This window comes from Tetrao urogallus (genome assembly GCF_951394365.1).
Source record: "Tetrao urogallus genome assembly, chromosome: 6".
In the NCBI taxonomy this organism is placed as follows: domain Eukaryota; kingdom Metazoa; phylum Chordata; class Aves; order Galliformes; family Phasianidae; genus Tetrao; species Tetrao urogallus.
The window spans coordinates 13,352,579-13,371,725 of NC_136819.1; the positions used below are offsets into that span (position 1 = coordinate 13,352,579).

At 44.5% G+C, this 19,147-nt stretch overlaps 1 protein-coding gene across 1 annotated transcript in view; it reads right to left on the reverse strand.

Moving 5' to 3' along the window:
• The window catches only part of SLC67A1 (solute carrier family 67 member 1), a gene marked incomplete at both ends in the record, with an annotated part of 48,188 nt that overhangs the window by 17,307 nt on the left and 11,734 nt on the right, over window positions 1–19,147 (reverse strand). The window contains 2 exons of the mRNA XM_079536947.1: window positions 2,148–2,243; window positions 2,740–2,855. Of these exons, the coding sequence (XP_079393073.1) occupies window positions 2,148–2,243; window positions 2,740–2,855 (212 nt within the window). The remainder of the gene's footprint in view (window positions 1–2,147; window positions 2,244–2,739; window positions 2,856–19,147) is intronic.

The following is a 19,147-nucleotide window of genomic DNA, read 5'->3' on the forward strand; positions in this document are numbered from 1 at the left end:
ATTTTCAAAGCCCTAGTGATCTCCAAGCACCAAGGGGTGTTTGACATTTCTGCCCTCATGTTTGGCTTTCAGTCTACTATCTACTGCAAGGCCATGACACTCACATTATTGAGCAGGCAAATCAGCCATGCTGGAGACCCCTACTGCCTCTTCCATTCCATGGCAGCTCAGCTTCCAGCAGGAGCATGGAGCCACCTGTGCTTTGATGCAAACCAGGGAGGAGGTTCCCAACTCTGCAGCCCTCTTGGGAAGGCTCTTTCTGTCTCAAACATACTCATTTTGGACAACGATGAGATCTGTATGGAACAGGAGATTCTCCTCTGTGTATATCACGCACTTGTTTACAAGGTAAATAAAGAGAGGTCTGTAATTTGGCTGGTCTAATTAATTACACAGTTGCAGAAGGGAGATGAAAGGTGAATGAGAACAGTAGGAACTCAGCCTCCAGCCATAAGTTGCAAAGGAGGAAGGGATGTCCAAATCCCCTTCTGGATGCAACCCTATGGGTCAGCGACCCGAAGAGAGTCCTGTGAACAGAAGTGCCTGGGATTGTAATCACTTCTAGGCATTCCGTTCTGCTTGTAGCAGGAATGCCTCCAGTAAACTCATTCCTGCTCGTCATGAGTTATTCCCACCCATTTCAGTAGCAAGTAGCCCATGTCCTGCCCTGAATCTCAGCCTTACATTCCATCCTGTTTGCCTACAAGTTGCCTTGCAGTTGGGGCAGGAGATGTTTATTTTGGTCTGGTGTTCATTTTTGCTGTGCATGGGAAAAGAAGAATGTCTTCTGCAACAAAGAGGCATCTGTATTTCAGCAGCAATGACTAAACCAGGATGCATCTCACCCATCTGTTGGAAGAAGGACAGTGCACAGGAAATTACAGTGCAGATTACAAATGGATGTGGTCTCAGTATGGTGTTTTTAAACAGGGAAGAGAATACTGCTTTAAGCTGGGAAATGAGACAGAATTGGAAAAGAAAACCCTGTTAAAACATCACTTGGCTATCTCGTTCTATGAAATGCTGCCATTTTATAAACATTTAAAACACAGTTTTAAAGGTTTCATAAGAATCTACGAGATGCACACTTTGGGCAAGCCACCCGTCCATAGAGGTGCCTGTTCTCTCTCTAGTGGTGGGAGCAGGACCAGCTGGCATCATTGATCTCAGCCAATGCCAAGTATGCACTAAAACAAAAGAAAAAAATCAGAAACACTTTTCTTCCTTTCATGTTATTCTACAGCTCCAGTCAGTCTTGGCAAGATGTTAGAAGAACCTGGTCATGGCCAGAAATGACATCCCCATCTCATTCAGCCACTCTCTTTAGTCAAATCTACCTTCATTTGTAAATTGAATTTACAGTTTACAAACCACAACTTGATCACAGAATCTTAGAATCATCAAGGTTGGAAACGACCTCTATGATCATCTAGGGCAACCATCCCACCTACCTAACGGAGCATTGGGTCTGTGCCACACAATGGAACATGTCAAGACTGTGAATGATTCAACAGGAGCAGGAGGACAGGTGGGTTTGGGGTATGTCTGAAGCAGTGCATTATGACCACGACATGAGAAAAATCAGAAGAATATTCACAGAGAAGAACAAGCACTACCGCCATCACGGAAAGGAAGAAATAAAAGCAAGTGGCTCCCTTGTGCACAGCAGAAATTAACAACCCGTCTGACCACATCTTGTCCAGCTATAGCTTTAAATTGTTGGGAAAAGGTTAGGCTATGCATCCTTCCCTCCCCTTAAAATCATTAACTAAAATCAAGAGGGACATCAGTGTTTTTGACAGGGTACATTCAACTTGCCTCTGCTCTGAAGAGGTTCCAGCCTAAACAGAAATGACAGAGAATAGAACTATCCTTTTACAGCCATGGGACCAGGCAGAGCAATTAAGTGATATGCCAAAAGTCACAAAAGCAGCCTGTGACTAGTGGTCTGTTTTACATTAATTCCAGATTTTTGACTCTGTGTAGCTGAGAGCATCTGGAAGTACAAGTGTTGAGGTACGAGCCAAATCCCCACTTCTCCATGATTACACACAGTGTGGTTTCAGTAACTTCAGACTAGCCCAGTCTCCAGTGTATGTCTTCTTATTATAAATACATCAGCAACCATGGTAAAGAGTGAGATTTACCCATGGGAAGTCCAGAAAGGACCTTGACTAAGAAGATTTCCATTACTCCCGGAAACTTCATCACGCGTAGGATTTCTCTGACGTTGAATACACTGCCTACAGAAGATAACATATCAAATAATGTTATGTATAAATAGGTTAGAGGTAGGGAACAAGAAACTCTCCCCATCATTGTGAGTACTTGTTGCTTGTAATAACAGTGTTCTACACAGCAGGCAATGGCTCTCCACGTGATGCTTTCTGGGAAGGGCAAATCTTAATAGGAATGGTATGAGTGTGTAGATAACAGTGCAAGAGTTAATTCTACTGTGGGACTGAATTTGGCAGGTGAAGCTTTGGGCTCAGAAAACTGAGTTGAAACTGTGGACATATGCAAAATGAATTAGATGACTGCATCCTCAGCATTCCTAAATCCTTCTCATCTGACACGAACTCCTCTCCTGGGAAGTACTTTCTCACAAGCATTAAGAGGATGAGGCACTGTGAGCAAAGAGGGGCACCTTTCTGCCCATAAACACAATCCCAAACCCTTTATCAGAGCATTCCAGCTGCCCTATTCATGTGCTATTTAGTAAAATAACTAAATACTTACTGTTTTCTGTCTTACGTTGTTCTGACTTCGGCTTAGCTGGAGAGGGGATCCAAACTATTGATATAATGGTATTTATGAGACTTCCCACCAGCCCCAAATACATGGGAACAAAAACGCTGCAAAAAGAAAAAAAATAATACAGGTAAGAAAGAAGTCATAATAAACAGAAGACAGATGCTCCTCCATCCTGCAAAGTCTAGAGCAATTGGCTGTGTTAGATGAGGAACAACTCCCTTGAAGCTGCAATATGTAAGGCTATAAAAGATCGTACATGCAGATGAAGTACCTGTGAGGATCCATCTAATTACCCATCTAATCCCAATTTCATTCAGTATTATCTCACTGCTTGCAACTTCTCAGTGAAATCAAATGAAGTTCAGGAGTGAAGGAAGTGCTCAGGACCATCACAGATGGTGGAATACAGCCCAGCATACAAGCAGACCTGAAAACAGCAGAGATACATCACCACTTGAAAAGAAATCACTAAAAATATAAAACATGATTTACAAAACTTTCTGAGGAGGTGAGTAAATAGCACAGGGATTGATGCGTTTTCTTTTCTCTGAAGGTGCTCCAGACTGTATCAACAACATTTCATCTGTCCATCAGAGGCCCAAACTTTTGCTCTTTGACCAACGTGGGCCACATCCTTAGATGTAGATCCAGTTAACAATTATTAACAGTAGTGTTACAATGATGAAAAAGAACAATTGCAAGTTATCTAATAAAACCCAAACACAAAGTAGGCAAAGGTCAACAGAGTCAATAAGAAGTCCTCAATTATCACCATCCTCTTAAAAGAGGAGATTAGGAAGCGACTCCTCCTGGACTTTAAGGGCTCATGGGAAGATTTTAGACTCTGATGACTTTAACTCCAGCAAACAGAGCTGGAACAAAGTCTAGGGTTGGAAGACTGAATCTCGGGAAACTCAAGTTGAAAACCGAAGAAAAACTATCCTTTGTGTTTTACAACAAGAGCAACCACCCACTAAGCAAACCAGCTCATTAGCAGTAATTCCTATCATGTTGATCCTGAAAGTCAAAGGGGATTTCTCTGTAAAATGTATGCTTAAAGCCTATTGCAGGGTACAGATTTGGGGTGGAAATTCCCAGCTGAAATAGGCCAATGTCACAAAGGGGACAAGACGATATGACCATTGCACTTTGGCCCTTAGCAAAGCAGTGTGTGGATAGGGAGATGCCTCCGTTCACTTGGAGGTGAATGTGCCATCACCTCATCAAATGGGACACAAAAGAGACCTGCAAGATGGGAACCACTGCTTTCCATGCACCTGCTGGCAGACATCAGCCATCACGTGGCTTTTTACTGCTGCTTTCCTTGTCAGACCATGGTGTATGTTTTCCATGGAATAGCCAGCAGCATTAATTGTAAAAGCCTCAAGTTTCCCCTGCGCTAGGAAAAGTGCAGTGTGAATAATTTCTGGAGCGTTATGGAGACAACCAAGGATTGAGATGCAAACAACTAAGAAAAGCATCAAAGGGCAAATATATATATATATGTATATATACGTATTCCTGTTAGTAGCAACAAAGGTAGATAATATCTTCCTGCTAATGGACTTAGAGCAGTAATTTAGACCTGCTGCATTCTACCTGCCAAGCTGTTCCACTAATTACCCTGGACCACAAAATTAGTAATTTACTGGGTCATTATTTTTTAATTTTAATGCAGCAGATTGTCCTTTTCTGATTTAAAATTATGTACTGAACTGTTCCCAATCCACTGAAATCAACTTTTTGACCCAAGTTATCCAGATATCCGAGGAATCTGGAATTTGTAGTTTGCATTGCAACATAAAGAAACTTTGTTAACAAGAGAGAAAAAAAATAAAAGGAATCAAGAGAAGTAACTGCTCCAGCTGGATTCTTTTTTCTTTCTTCCATATTTCAAGTTTTATTCTGATGTGGAAAAAATGCATCACAAAAATTTTCATTGGGCAGAAAAAACATTTCCTTTCCAGTCCTATTTTCTCCTGAGGTTTCCCCTATATCCCGCATGCCAACACAAACACATTCTACTCTTCAGGTCCAAGAAGAACTGCAGCAAGGGCCAGCAAACAGTGAAGGAACACTTGATAAAACCAGTATGTAATTAACGTACTTCACTGAAAGCAAAGGACCAATAATTCATTGTTAGGAAAGGGAGGGGAGAACCTCAAAATGTTGCACATTCAGAAAAACCCGGGCTTGCCTTCATAGATTCATGGAATTCCATACACTCAGACTCTGAATTCAGGGAAATTCAGCAAAACACTGAACTCAAAACCACATTTCCCAGAAAGTCTGAAGCATTCAAAACCATCTGAAGATCCCTTTTCATAACCATAGCATTCTGCAAGTGCCCACCTACTAGCATTATTAGCATTTCCTGGTGGTAACAGGGGAGATTCACACAGCTTGTCTCACATGGCAGAGACAAACTCTGGGGCTGGACGTAACGTGCCCGTGTCCTGGAAACCACCTCTCTCATTTGTTTGTTTGCTTGCTTAAGAAAGATTAAACAAAACCAGCAGTCATAAAACTGCAGTATTGATGCAGCAGGCCATTCATTACTTTTTTTTTTCTTCCTGATTTTTCTGTTAGAACACGTGAACTTGCTTCCCTTGGAAGCATCTGTTCCATGCCTTTATTAAACTTTGAAGAGCCCATTTCTTATGCAATACAAAGGGTAAAATGTCAGCTTTAAATACAGAGACCTGAGCACCTCATTGCCATCAGGAATGGAGTCAGTTCTGCCTGTGCTCTTACTGGGGGTCCCAGCAGCACAGGGCAAGAAAACGGGGAAAGCAACCTCTGAGCCATCCAAGTCACAGCCTCTCTAAAGGAAGATCTGCAGCTGGGAATAGACCCTGGCCTTGCATGATTACACTTGTGTCATACTACATAGCTGTGCCACCAACCACTGGGGTTACTAACCAAAGAAAACCCAACCAAAGCTGCAAGGCAACTGTCAAAGGGTACTTTTTACAGGCTTTAAGGTAAGGGTACAGAAATGAAAGATGAATATTGGAACAGGCTGCCCAAGGAGGTGGTGCACGCTTCTCTATGTATGGGAAAAAACCCAACCCGCACCCATGGAACTGCTGGGAGTGGTGCTGCACCCTGAGCAGGTGGGTGGGAAGAAGGTGTTGATAGTCAGGAGGATGGCATAGACTGCATCCCGTGACAGCTCTGAGCAACAGCTTCTTTCTTTGCTTGTTTGGCTTATCAGAAAGGGACTTCCGCCAGGAAAGGAAGCGGCGGCACTACTAAGACAAATGAGGCACATAAACAAGGCTGCTGCGGTGAGACTTCTCCCCTTCCCCTTCCTGCCTCCCCCTCTGTCCCTGCACATCAGCCACAGAGCCAGCATGCGTCCTGCCAAAAACAGAAGCAGATTTCCTGAACAACAGGAACAGGGAAGGCCACAGTCAGAGCTAATGCTGTTACATTAAAAGACTGATTTTTGCTGTGTTGATAGCTTGCTCTAATTTTAAGCTTTCAGAAACATGATGAAAACACAAGCAGAGGTTCCAGGAAACCAGGAGCCCATAACATAGAGCATCATTAAGGTTGGAAAAAGATCACTGAGATCATCTAGTCCAACTGCCCACATATCACCAACATTGCCCACTGATCCATGTCTCTAAGTATCACATCTACACATTTCTTGAACATTTCCATGGATGGTGACTCCACCACCTCCTTGGCAGAAACATCAGTCAAATACTCTTCAATAACCAAAGCTTTTCCTCTCCCCTCCTCCCTCCCCCACCTTTTGCCATTTTCCTAAAACTGTTAAGACAGTGTGGCATTAAAAGCACTCCCATGGAGGTAGCGACCCAAGAGAGGAGAACTGGAGGTGCCCCTAGACACCATGCAAAGCCCAGAAAAGAAAGCAGCACTTGTATTTCAAAGCCTGTGTTGTAGCCCGTGGCTGTTGATGACAGAATGACAGGTAGGATTTCCCATCTGGAAACTCCATCCCTAACGTTGGTGGGAAAGCAGAATTAATGACAAAACCATGAATAATAAAAACATGGTAAAGAGATTAAACCCAGCAAAAATATTAGTGTTTGAAGTTGGCTAAAAGATGGTTGAATTTGCTCCCCTCTGTCACTCAACCAACCTTTGCATTTACTGTCAAGTACTGTAAAACAGCACCTATTGTGGGATACTCATTTAAGCAGGGGGATTGGGCTTGATGATACGTGGAGGTCCCTTTCAACCCCTACAGTTCTGTGATTATGCTTTTTATTGCACAGGGCATCCCTCAGACTGATTTCAGTATCTCCAGCTCCAAAAATAAAGGACAAGGAAAATCAGCAGGACAAACATGTGCCTTTTCCACAGATGGCACCTTCACACCAAGTGCTGCGTGCCCCTGATATCACAACAGGTCACACAAGAAGCATCAGAAAAACCTGACAGACATTATACCCAATGCAGATCTTGGAAAGCAGGCCCTGGCCAAACAAATGTGGATGTATACACATTAATGTGGGCATATATGTGTGAACACCTACAGAGCAGGTGTGCAGTAGTTCTTGCTGGAAGTACCTCTGGTCGTAACAAAACCTGAGGCTTGCTGCTGGCCGGGAGGCTGCACTGGGGCTGTGTGTGCAGTGAGATAGCATCAGCCACATTCTGATTAGCATTCCAGCCACAGAGCCCTGCTCTGCATGCAAAGCACGGGAGAAAATGTGCGTGTGTAATTGCACAATTAAATGTTGCATCAATACAGCAATTCTTTCAAGTAGGAAGCTGTTCCCGATGCTTCCCTGAGGATTAAAGGATCAATGTGTATTTCTGAAGTGAATGGGATTGTGTTTGTTTTCTTTCTCTTTTTCTTAATAAAGTCAAAGTTGAACATGGAGAGAGTGCAGATTGCTTTTTAGTGACTCACTCCTACTTCAAAACAATGCTGTATAAAGCATGCATTCATAGCCAGCCCAGATTCCTTAAGGAGCTCTGAAAGGACTCTCAAAATATTTCTTTGATTGCAGTCCGGCCACACTCTCCACTCATCCACTCACACCCTAAGAGAGGGGCAGCCAGGGGGAACAGCTGGTTGTTTGGAAGGAAAAGAAAGGCAAAAAACTGAGATGAAAAAACCCCCCAGGTGAAACCCTGATGCCAAACCATCCATTAAGCAGCACTGTGTCCCCAAGCTGGGCTTGGTCTAGATGATCTTAGTGGTCTTGTCCAAGCTTAGCGATCCTATGATTCTAAGAAAATGAGCATTGGCCAGTCCTCTGTTCCAGGACCAAAAGAGACTAAAAATCAAGCACAAAATTTCACTTGCACTCTATGATTCCTCTAGAGACAGCATAAAACCAGTCAATACCTGCCTTCACCCACACATTCATTGCCCTGATACAACTGGACACCATGCCCAGGATGCCCTTTTGTTGCCTCACGTGCTTTTAGCTGACCAGCACAAGATGGCTGCTGCTCTACGGCGAGGAAGAGGCTCTTCTGTGCTGCAGTGGGTTTGACCTGGTCATGGGAAGGCCAAGAAGGGAGTGAAGTTTCACATGCACACCCTAAGCACAGTCCCTCAAGGGTGCAAATGCGTCATCCATAGACAAGTACTCACTCAACTGTTTAATTCTGATCTGGAAAATCTGAGGGGCGGGAAAGGGAAAAGGATGAAGGGGAACACAGGGCATGATGCACCACTGATTTCCACCAGAACTGGGGCAGGTAGGGACACTGAAAGTTAGCACAGCAGCAGGGCAAAGAGCTGTGAGCAGCAACAGGAAAGGAATATTGGGGCTATCTTGTATTAGGGACACCAGGTGTGGGATGGGGACACAACCTCACAGCTGTCCCTAGGGCCAGCAGAGCTACTTGGGGTTTAATGTCCCTTATGGGACACTCTGAAGAGCTGGGCAGGATGCTAATTTCTTGGCAGCTGGAGCACACTGCTGGTGCCAGCACTCTTCTAGGGAACTCGGCTAATTACCGGAAGAAGCATATCGGTTACGCATGAAAAAGGAGTGGGTGGATTTGCATACTTGGTCCATAATCCACCATTAAATTCAAGTGTCATTAATGTTTGTGTGTGTTCTTTTCTGATAAAATAACCTTCTTCAAAATACTCACTTGGCTTACTCAAAGCTTGCACTTGTTTGTGTCATTGCTCCTTTTCCCTGTTGCACAGTCCCATCGGCATCTCTGTGCACCAAATACCTGCACATTTACATTCATTTATAAAAAATGGAGGAAAGAACATTCACTCCCCAGAAAATCATAGCCAGCTGGCTGACTAAGGCACTGCGTCTTCCGTGGCCTCATCCTTATGTCTACAAATGGAGGAGTCCAGACAAGGACCGAGGATGAGTTCACTGATTGATCAAGGGCTTGCAACACCTGGCTTCACTCCCAGCAGTTCTAATCCTGGATGAGCTGGGGCAGGCCAAGATAGGGATCAGAAAGTAGGTGTAAATGGTCAGTTCTCGAAACAGGCACATCCCACCGGCGCGGCCGGGACTTGTGTTGCTCGATCTATCTGCAAACCATCTGGAACAGCAATGAGGTAAGGAAGCTTGCTGAGGACATGCAGCTTGGAGAGTACTGGGAGAAAGAACAGACATGGGGAACTGCACAGGGCGCTCACAGCACTGAAAGGCTGGGCAATAAAATGGCACTTAAAAGTCAGAGCAGAGTAAATATCACATGATGCACATGGGGAAAACAAGTCTTAAATTCAGGAATGAAATGATGGTTTCTGAATGCCTAATACCACTCAGGACTGAGACCTTTGGATGAGCACAAGCAATTTGACAAAGGCATCACTAAGTGCTCAGCTAATACAGCACTTAGGGAGTACTATGAAAGAAGTTGAACCAGAGAAGCAAACATCATTATACTGTATCAAAACCCTGGTTCACCAGCACTGTAAGAGCTGTACTACAGTGTAGCACAGTAGTACAATGCACTACTACCCTGTAGAGCACATGCAATATTTGCCCTCTTTTCTCCAAAACCTACCTGAGAAGCAGTGTAGGCTCTGAGGACAATTGCCTGGATTCCCTCCAGTCACCAGTGATAACTAAGAAGATTGAGAGTCTTCATCTCTCACAATACATAGAAGGCCAGCAGAGTTTGTTGCTACCAATACTGTAGAAGGAAAGGGTTGAAACAGGCTCAAGGAGAGACTGGACAATTCTGTGGAAGAACAATCCACTGAAGATTACTAAAGAGTCACGAACCACATTCATTCATGTCAGGAAATTCCCTAAGCTGAAAACAGTTGGAGGCTGGAAAAGTAATTGGTGAAGCATCATGCAAGTTTTTCCCACTGTTCTTCCCCTGGCATCTTACTGTGATTTTTATTGGAGAAAATGTACTGGGTCACACTGATACACGAGTGCAATTTCCTCCTCTCAGTAGGAATCAAAACCATATCTTCCAACATCTCACAAACCAGACACCCTCATCTTTGCTCATTCCCTAAGAAAAGAAAAAACAACCAACAGCTTTTATTCTACAATCTCTGAGTATTCCAGAGAACAAGATTAACCATAGCTCTCATGTTGCGCTTGGGACACTCAGGCAGGAAAGGGTAATTCTACATTTCAGGCCATGGAAAGTTCATGCATTTTATCAAGTGACTGTCGAATATAACACAAAGACTTAAACCCCCATCTCTCAAGCACAGACTTTTTCCCAGACCTTTCCTTGCCAATATGCAGGCCTGGTTTTTCATTTCCAGGAATATCTTTTAGACACCTATATGTGGATATACAGCTGGTCTCCTGATGCTAAAAAAAAAGTATAGCAGCAGAGCTTGGGTAGAAACACCAGACTGAGGGCACTCCAAGGGGAAACAATAGGACAGGAACCATTCTGCAAGTGGTAATGTTTCCACTGACTATCTTTAAACTACATAGCTGGCTCCTGGTTAAACTTTGAAGTAAAAGGTATACATGCAGTACAAAAATGTTTACACCTGTGATCTTGGTCAACTCTTTATTTCTTGCACAGATAAAGTGAAGTCTTCCTTTACTCAATACCTGAAGAATTCTCAGATACCCAAGCCATACAAATTACATTCCTTCTCTCCCAACTTCTTCATGATTGGAGACTGTACTCTAATGGGTGGTAAAGCAATACTTATTCTAATGAAACAACAATTCTATGAACTACTCTTCCAAACTCAGAGAGTAGAGAATTATTAAAACACTCGGTTTGGGTGTGTTGCTGGGTAAAGACTCCCACATACAGACTGGTTAGAAGGTAAGCAGCACTTGCTAGACAACCCGGTGACTCATCACTGAACGCATCGTTAATCATATGTTACAGCATGTCTGACTTCATAGAATACCGTAGGTGGTGAAATGATCTGTGAATGAATTCAAGGTCTTGCTAGCTTTTATGAGGTTACATCGCTTCAGACTCCAAAAGCCTCAGCTGGACAGGAAGCTGCTGAAGGATTGCTATAGCAACCCGGGCCATGCTCCCAGCCTGCCAGGTCCCTGCTCTCAGTGGTGGCTTTGGAGAACGTTTAGGCTTGGCCCTGGCTGGAGCTGCTGCTTCTCACCCATCGTGTGGTACTCACACAGGGCTGGCTTGGGCAGAGCTGGCTTTTGCTGCCTGAGGATGAAGGGAGGAAGCCAGGTAGTTCCTACGAGGGGAAGGAGTACAACTTGACTGTATATAAAGCAAGACGAAAGCCCTGCAAGCCACGCATGTCACCTTAACCAGCACTTGGTCTATTCCCAGTATGACATTCATGCAAAGGACTTTTTCAAGCTATGTAATCCCTGGCAAAATGAGGCACTTCTTTACCTTGCGGAAACAAACTGCACACACATCAGCCTACCAGTGTTACAGCACAGACTGTTCCTGCCCTGCAACAAGGAGCTGCAGCCAACACCTTCCACCTCCAGGTGCAAAAAGTCTTGCTGTGCTACATCAAGGGCTCCAGCACCTTTTAAGACCTTGTAATGAGATCAAAATAAGACACATTAGGACCTAGTTTGTATGGGTAAAAATATCGGACACTAATACCCAAATTGACAAATTAAACACTTCACACATCAGGTGGAAACGTTTCTAGCACCCTGCTCCAAGCTCTCTGGTTGCACAACAGGCTCCTGGAAAACAATCCTTTTTCCAGCAAAGACAGACCCTTAAGGGATGTGGTGGTTTGATTCCATGAACAGTTTGACCTCAGAGGCATCTGCTTCAGATGAGTGACTCACTCCATTTCAAGAAACAGAAGGGTGAAACTAGTAATTAAGGGTGCAGCTTACTTGCTTGGGCAGGCTTTGTATGCTCAAATCGTGAGTGGTCTCACTGTTACTATATTTAATGAACTCTCCCAATTAAGTATTTTGTTCCCTTCATCCCATAATGATGATGGTTTCTGCATGTTAAATGTAAGCCACCAGGAAGCTGCTCTTTGTTGTACATTTGCAAGTTTACTTTGGCCTCCTTCACAGCTGGTAGGACAAACACCAGTTGTGGAACCGCTAAGAAACTTGGCATGGAAGGGTCTGTTTCTGAAAACTTGTTTGGCATAAGAGAAAATAATTGATTTGGGCTAAAAGTACATTAAATATTAGCTGAACTTTCTTGTGATTTTTGGAGGAATGAATTGAAAACAGATGTAAAGTACTTCATGTCAGTCAAATGTCAAATGTAATCACAAGGTCTTCTATCCCTCTCTGGATTTCAGCTTTGCCACAGCCCTGAACAAGAACATCTTTCATCTGCAGCCTTGTTGCAGCTGTTGCATTTTGAGCTCACACACCTCAGCCCTTGGTTGGAAGCATTCCCCTTGAGGAGAAGAGCCTCGTTCATTCTCTGCACCACATTTAATCTTGGCCCCACTACTTAGACCACCTACAGGGATGCCAATTAGCATCAGCTGCATTATGCTGAACTTTTATTTACAGCAGCACTTGGTGGGAACCACATCTTAGGCAGCCTCATGGGCAGCCTCTCACCTAGCAGCATGCTTACAGCAGGACCCTGCACAGCTCACCACCAAATGGCAGCAACTGCACGCTGGTAGACTTTGCATGGAAAATTGCAGGCTGAGTGTGTTTAATTGCAAATTAGCAGCTGGAAACTAGGAGGGTGAGAAGCCAGCAGTCTGCAGAGGAGTTTGGAAACCTCCAATGAAACATTCAATGAGCAAAGCAATGACATGCTTGGTTTTGCTGTATCCAGAAGACTTCGAGATAGAGCCAGAGGCCACACGCTTCTTTGTCAGGACGTCTAAGAGAACACCTGCTTTTTACAAGGGTAGGTGTTACAAGCACCTGAAGCACATGGGGCTGTGCTGGTCAGAGGCTTGCAGTGGCAATTAATTAAGACTGGCTCTTGGTATCTTGGAGCTATTCAGGAGCTGGCTGCTTTCAATGCACCGAGCAGCTCTGCATACAGCAGTTGTTGAGGAACTTATTTACTTTTTGTAAGATACTAATGTTGTTTTTCTCTTTGTTTCTTTTTCAGAAGGGGAAAACAAAAAAAAAAAAAACCCACAAACTTCAAAGTGCAATCAAGCAAAAGCCTGTTGGATGCACATCTGGGGTGGCTGAAGTATAGACATCTACAGAACTGGATCTGCACGACTCCTTTTAACAGTACTTAACTGAAGTTTTCCTTCTTTACATACAGAGATAGGCCTGATAACAGCAGCAGCTGAAAAACTGACAATTTATCTTCATAACATCCCCATGGGTGACGGGACAAAGCAGGACACGAAGACCCACATGCACAGACAAGGACATGAAGCACTAAAAAGTGCCCCTGCAAAGACCTAAAAAAAGATTGTGGCAGAAAAAAAAAACCTTAAACAAAACAGATCTCACACATGCAGAATCAGTCCCAATACTACCGCGTAGATAGGATGGCTGCCAAAACCCATCAAAATGGCAGTTTGGTATAAAGAGCCAAGCCGTAGAGTAGAGATATGAATTGATATGAATTAGCAGCAGGAAAGGACTTGAAATTCATTCCTCTTTAGCAAGTCATCAGATAGCAAGAAACGAGGAACAGACACAGTGTGGATTCAGTACCAACAGCTTTGTCTTTACTCCCTGTTTGACATCAGGACTGATTGCTCACTGGCCTCACAACAAAGCCAGTTTTTTGCTAAAGGATGCAAACTAAGTACAACTTGCTGTATTCACAAATATAGCCAACAAACCCTGTATTTTTACCACAGTAGTAACTAGACTTATCAAAAGGAAGCCACTAGAGTATTCGAAGACTTTAGGGATGCTCTTTCTTCTCAGTCAAAATTTGCTCTTAATTTGTCCCATAGACTTAATTTTTGGAAAACCCAAGCATGACCCAAAAAAGAGTAGTGAAAAACCAATGAGCACATGAAATAAAAAAATATATATATCCCAGAGGAAATATCTGCTTGAGAGTCCCTCTGTGGATACCAACAGCTAAATACTAATTGAAAGAGATGCAGAGCCTGACCTTGGCTGGTATCTAAAGGAATAGCACATCCTGCTGGCCAGAGCACCTTTGCTGAGAGTGGTTTAGCCCTGGGCTATTCATTGGAAAGTCCCAATCACACGTACAAGACGCAAGGAGAAAACAAAAAAGACATAGGAAAAAGATCAGGCAGTACAAGCCTCAACATGCTCAGCTTTGTCGTCAGCTCTTGGCCCAGCTTGCCGCGGTACAATTATATCCTCATTCCTCAGAGCAAAATGCAGTTCAAAGAGACAATAAAACCCTTTTTAGTCTTGTGCTTGGCAGCAACGTCACTGAAACGGAACTGAAATGACTCCTGGAGATAAGGCGACAAAGGAAGTTAAACTGTTCCCTGCAGCTTGCCGCTGGGAAAATGGCAGTGCAGAAATAAAAGCACCGCTGTGCACGTGGCTCCTGCCTTCACTCAAAGGAGTGGGACCTATGCTGTGGTTTTAAAAGAGATGGTATTTTATTGCCAGGAGATGGGTCACCCTTCTGGGGGTACAGTCCTGAGAAATTTGGGTTGGAGTTCTGTATATCACAAGACATCTTGGGAAGGAGTGAGTTATCTGAGCAGCCACCAAAATTGAGGTTCCCACTGCTTCTTTAATTCTCTCTTCTACATAAAAATAAGGAGCCCCAACCAGGCATCTATGATCATGGTACAGCTTTTTCACCTTCAGTGGTGGGATGGACAGGACCTTAGATGTGCCCCTTCCACGCAAGAATTACAATGGCCAAGTTTTTAGGGGGGAAAAAAAAGGAGATTGAGGGCAGCTTGGGTCAGCTTAGCATCATAAAGAAAACAAGGAGAGGTGAAAGGCAGAGCAAAGAGCAAGCTTGGGGTGGATCAACATCTGTGAGGTGTCCAAGAGAGCACCGCCCAATCCCACCTCCCTCCCAAGTCAGATTAACACAAACTGATGGAGCAGGGTGTGATGGTGCCCCAGGAAGCAATAAAGCAACAAGGGGAGGGAAAAAAAAAAAAAAAAAAAAAAAAAAAAATCTGGAATTGCAGCCAGAGGTGTCTTTACCTCATTGCTTAACAGAACTAGAGGTTTTTTACTGCTGACTAAAAGCATTACACGCTCAACAGCCCTAGACAGTGAAATATTCGACCACTACAGCCCTAGACATGAATGAACAAGATAGGCAGAAATAAAAGGCCCTGTAATCTATTACTAAACTGCCCAGAAATCATCAAGCAATTATGTTGTAAGGTTACTAAATAATGAAGCAATGTCTTTTTGTATTGTTTCAAGACTATTTCACCAAAACTGCCCTCTCCAGTAGCACTGTACCTTTGGGAGCTCTGCATATCCCCAGAGGATGCCCTGATGCCTCACTACTGGTTTCCAGTCATGCAAAAGGAACAAACTCTAGCCCTGTGGAATACAGGCAACTTTGCTAATTATAACCAGGCTGAATGAGAACTTCATTATCCCACTGGAAAGCTGCAAATACTTCAGTCTGACTCAGTTTTTGTGCACTAGACTTTTTCCTCCCTTTCCCCATGTCAAGGAATTTCTTTCCACAGCAGTCAGGAAAGGGGCCTACAGATGAAGGCGGTCATGAATAATCAGGGAGGGAACTTTCCAGAACAAGGCACTAGTGTGAAAAAGTCTTTCTTCTGGGGCGACATTTGCATGACCGAGTGATGACACAAGAAGACTGCAAACAAAAAAGCCATTATACCCCTACCACGGCTTTCAAAATCTTCCAGCGCTGACTCGGTCCTTCCCTTCTGTGCCAAAGCATCTCCTTCTGGGGACAGGAATTTCAGCCCCATCTGCATCAGCATTTCCCCTTATGGAGATGGGACCGGAATGAAAAAATGCCATTTGATAAATGCTCCCATTCTGGATATCAGCTAACAACAGAATGAGAAAGAATCAGATAATGGAAATTACATATATATTCACACAGCCCCAGCCTCATTAATATTCCTTTTTTTTTTTTTTTTTAAATAGACTGCTATAGGCTGCAGCTCCCCAATGGACACCACAGCTCAGCCCAGATGCCAATCACACCCAGAATATCATAGAACCATTATGGTTGGAAAAGACCTCTAAGATCATTTAGTCCAACTGTCCACGTACTACCAATATTGCCCACTAAACCATGCCCTTAAGTATCACATCTCCATGTTTCTTGAACACCTCCAGGGACAGTGACTCCACCACCTCCTGGGCAGCCTGTTCCAATGCATCACCACTCTTTTGGAGAAGTCTTTCCTAAACTGAACCTCCCTGGTGCAACCTGAGGCTATTTCCTCTAGTCCTATTGCTAGTTACATGGGAGAAAAGAATCCAAGGCACATCCTTGGGAAGGCAGCCCAAGTGCTACGTGGTACCACCGGGCTTGTGCTGGAAACCCAGCTGAGAGCTAACCAAAAACACTTTGGAGACCCTGGACAAAGCCCTTTGTTCTGTAGGTCATTCGTTGTGATGCAGAGGGCTGAGCAGTGATGCAAAGCAGGCAGGTTCAGCCCTGCTGCGGAAAAGCAGCTGGGGACTTCCAGAGCTGCAGAGCAGGCACTGCGGGAACGATGGTGCTGGACCAAGCCCAGTCTCTGGAGCCCCAGGGGGTATGTTCAGCCGCTGGGAGTGGGGAAACCATTTCTCACCAGCATAGGAAGCCAAGCGCTTGGCAATAAGTGAGACAGCTCTCCCCAAACTCCAGTTACGCAAACAGCTGCCTTCTGCTGGGTTTCAACATGCTCTGCTGCTCCAAAAATAATTTCCTGCTTGATTTGATACCATTAGCAGGAGTGCAGAGCGCAGCATGAGCAGTCATGCTGCCTTGTGCTAGATCCAGCTAGCCAATGGCTTCTAGAAAAAGCCCCGATTACTTTTTTTTTTTTTTTTTTGGCAGACAGGCACAATTACACAGGAGGGATAGATAACTGAGGGATGTAATAAGTCCTCTCTTCTTTCTCTGTGGAAAGTTTTGACGCAAACATGGACAAATGCGCCCACCACCTTGGTCTGTTCCCTTGGGCCTTTTCCATAGCTAACTGAGATTTCCCAGCCCTTGCAGCTTTAACACTCACTTATGGCACATAACCAAAACTCCACAGCCAAGCAGCAATCAGCGCTTGCTGAGCTGTGCCAGAGCTGCTGGGGTTCTCTGATAGCATAAGTACCCATAAACAGATATCACAGCATCCTTCCTTCCCCACTTGGTGCCCCTTTGGAAGCTTGCTGGAAAAATCCCAGCCCAGCTCAGTGCTTTGGGAACAGCAATTCCAGTTCCGAGCTGGATTGGAATTTGGATAGCAAATTTGGCCCTATGGTGCATTGGATTTCCTCTTCCCTGTTCCCAGCCATCTGACATTCCTTTCCAAGGAGCAGCACAGGACCTGCCCTGGGGAGACTCCTCCAGGGCCCCACACCAACAGCTCTGGAAACCTCAAGAAGTACAGACAGTTAACCATGCCAACGCCCAGCATGTCATCATCACACTCCATGCCCTAAGAAGCACAACAGCATGATGCCCCAATCCTGGTGCTCAATACTCTGGGACTTGCACATGGATAAGCTACTATTTCCCAAATTGAGCTGAGGGAATGTTCAGAAAAAAAAAAATAAAAATGAAGCAGCAAAAGTAAAACCTGATGCTGCTGCAAAGTGGTATTCTGAAGCTCATAGCAGATTTACAAAACAGAGGCACATTAAGGTTGCACAGAGCGCATGCCAGCATGAAGGGGGACTCCCCAGCAGAGTGTGAAGTCCCATTTCAGCATCTATAGTGTTTTCCAATATTACTTGGCTGAGAAGAAAAGTTCCTTGACAGCATCAACCAAGGGGTTTTCCGCTGCCTTTCTTCTCCTATTCTTTGAAATAAAGGTGTGCGCCAGAACCTGCTCGCACATTTGAAGCCCAAAGGATCACGACGGACTATTTTGCCTTATTGTAACCACCAACATTTCTTGCCATGGCTATTCTTTGAGCTGCACATTTGGTTATGAAAGATTTCCCTGTGTCACAGTTTGAAGAAAATAAGGTGTGGAAAACCTACCACTGCTTCTGGGGAGTTTGGACATAAGTCAAACCTCCAGTTCCACACAGGACAGTGCTCAACCACTAAGGCCCCGGCTTTCATATTTGAGGAAGAATATGCCTCTGAGCTGCCCCAAAACCCAAGTGGGACCTCTCCTGTCACTGTGAGGAACAAAGAGAATAAGCCTGTGGAGAAGGTGGCTCTGCAGCTGCTGGGGACCTGGGCCAGGTGGAGGACAGGACTGGTGGGAAGGGCTCTAGCTGGTTTCCACGCTCAACTGACCCATGTCTGCAGCTGTTGCTGCTCCCACCGCTCCAGGGAGGGGAGATAGGCAGCCATTCAGCTTTTCCAGACAGAGCACAATTCCTGTTTACAGCCTCTGGGCTAGGCTTTTCAAAAGCAGGAGCTGGGTGTCTATTCTTGCGGGAAACCAGGTGTGTAAACAGTTCAATTAATACATCCAGCACACTGGGCTCTAGCACAGCAAAGGCTAGTGGAGACGAGCCAAGAGCTCAGGAAGGAAAATACTTTTAAATAATATGCCTAATTAGAGATGGGCCCGAGCCAGAAGTCTGTACTTGAACACCTGGAAGAGCCCTGGGGAGCGAAAGTGCAACCTGAACCCAGATCCACATTTTGTAACTCTCCCATCTCAATGAACAAAATCCCAGCCCCCTATTGCAATCTCACATGAGTCTCCAGCAGCCAAAGATTTGAGATCCAGTTTCCTGCTTTCAACCAGACTAAGGTCAAGCTGCTGCCTCACATCCCTCTCACTCAGCCCCATGCTCAGTTCAGGCATTGCCCAGTTCTGGCCAAAACAAAAAAGCCACCCCAATCAAAGGCCAAGCAGCTGTACCACATCTGCAAGCCAAGAATTGTCAGTGATCCTCATCTTTATGCGAAAGTCCCAGAATTAGGGCTTGTTTAAGAGATGTGACTTCCATGGTGGGGAAAG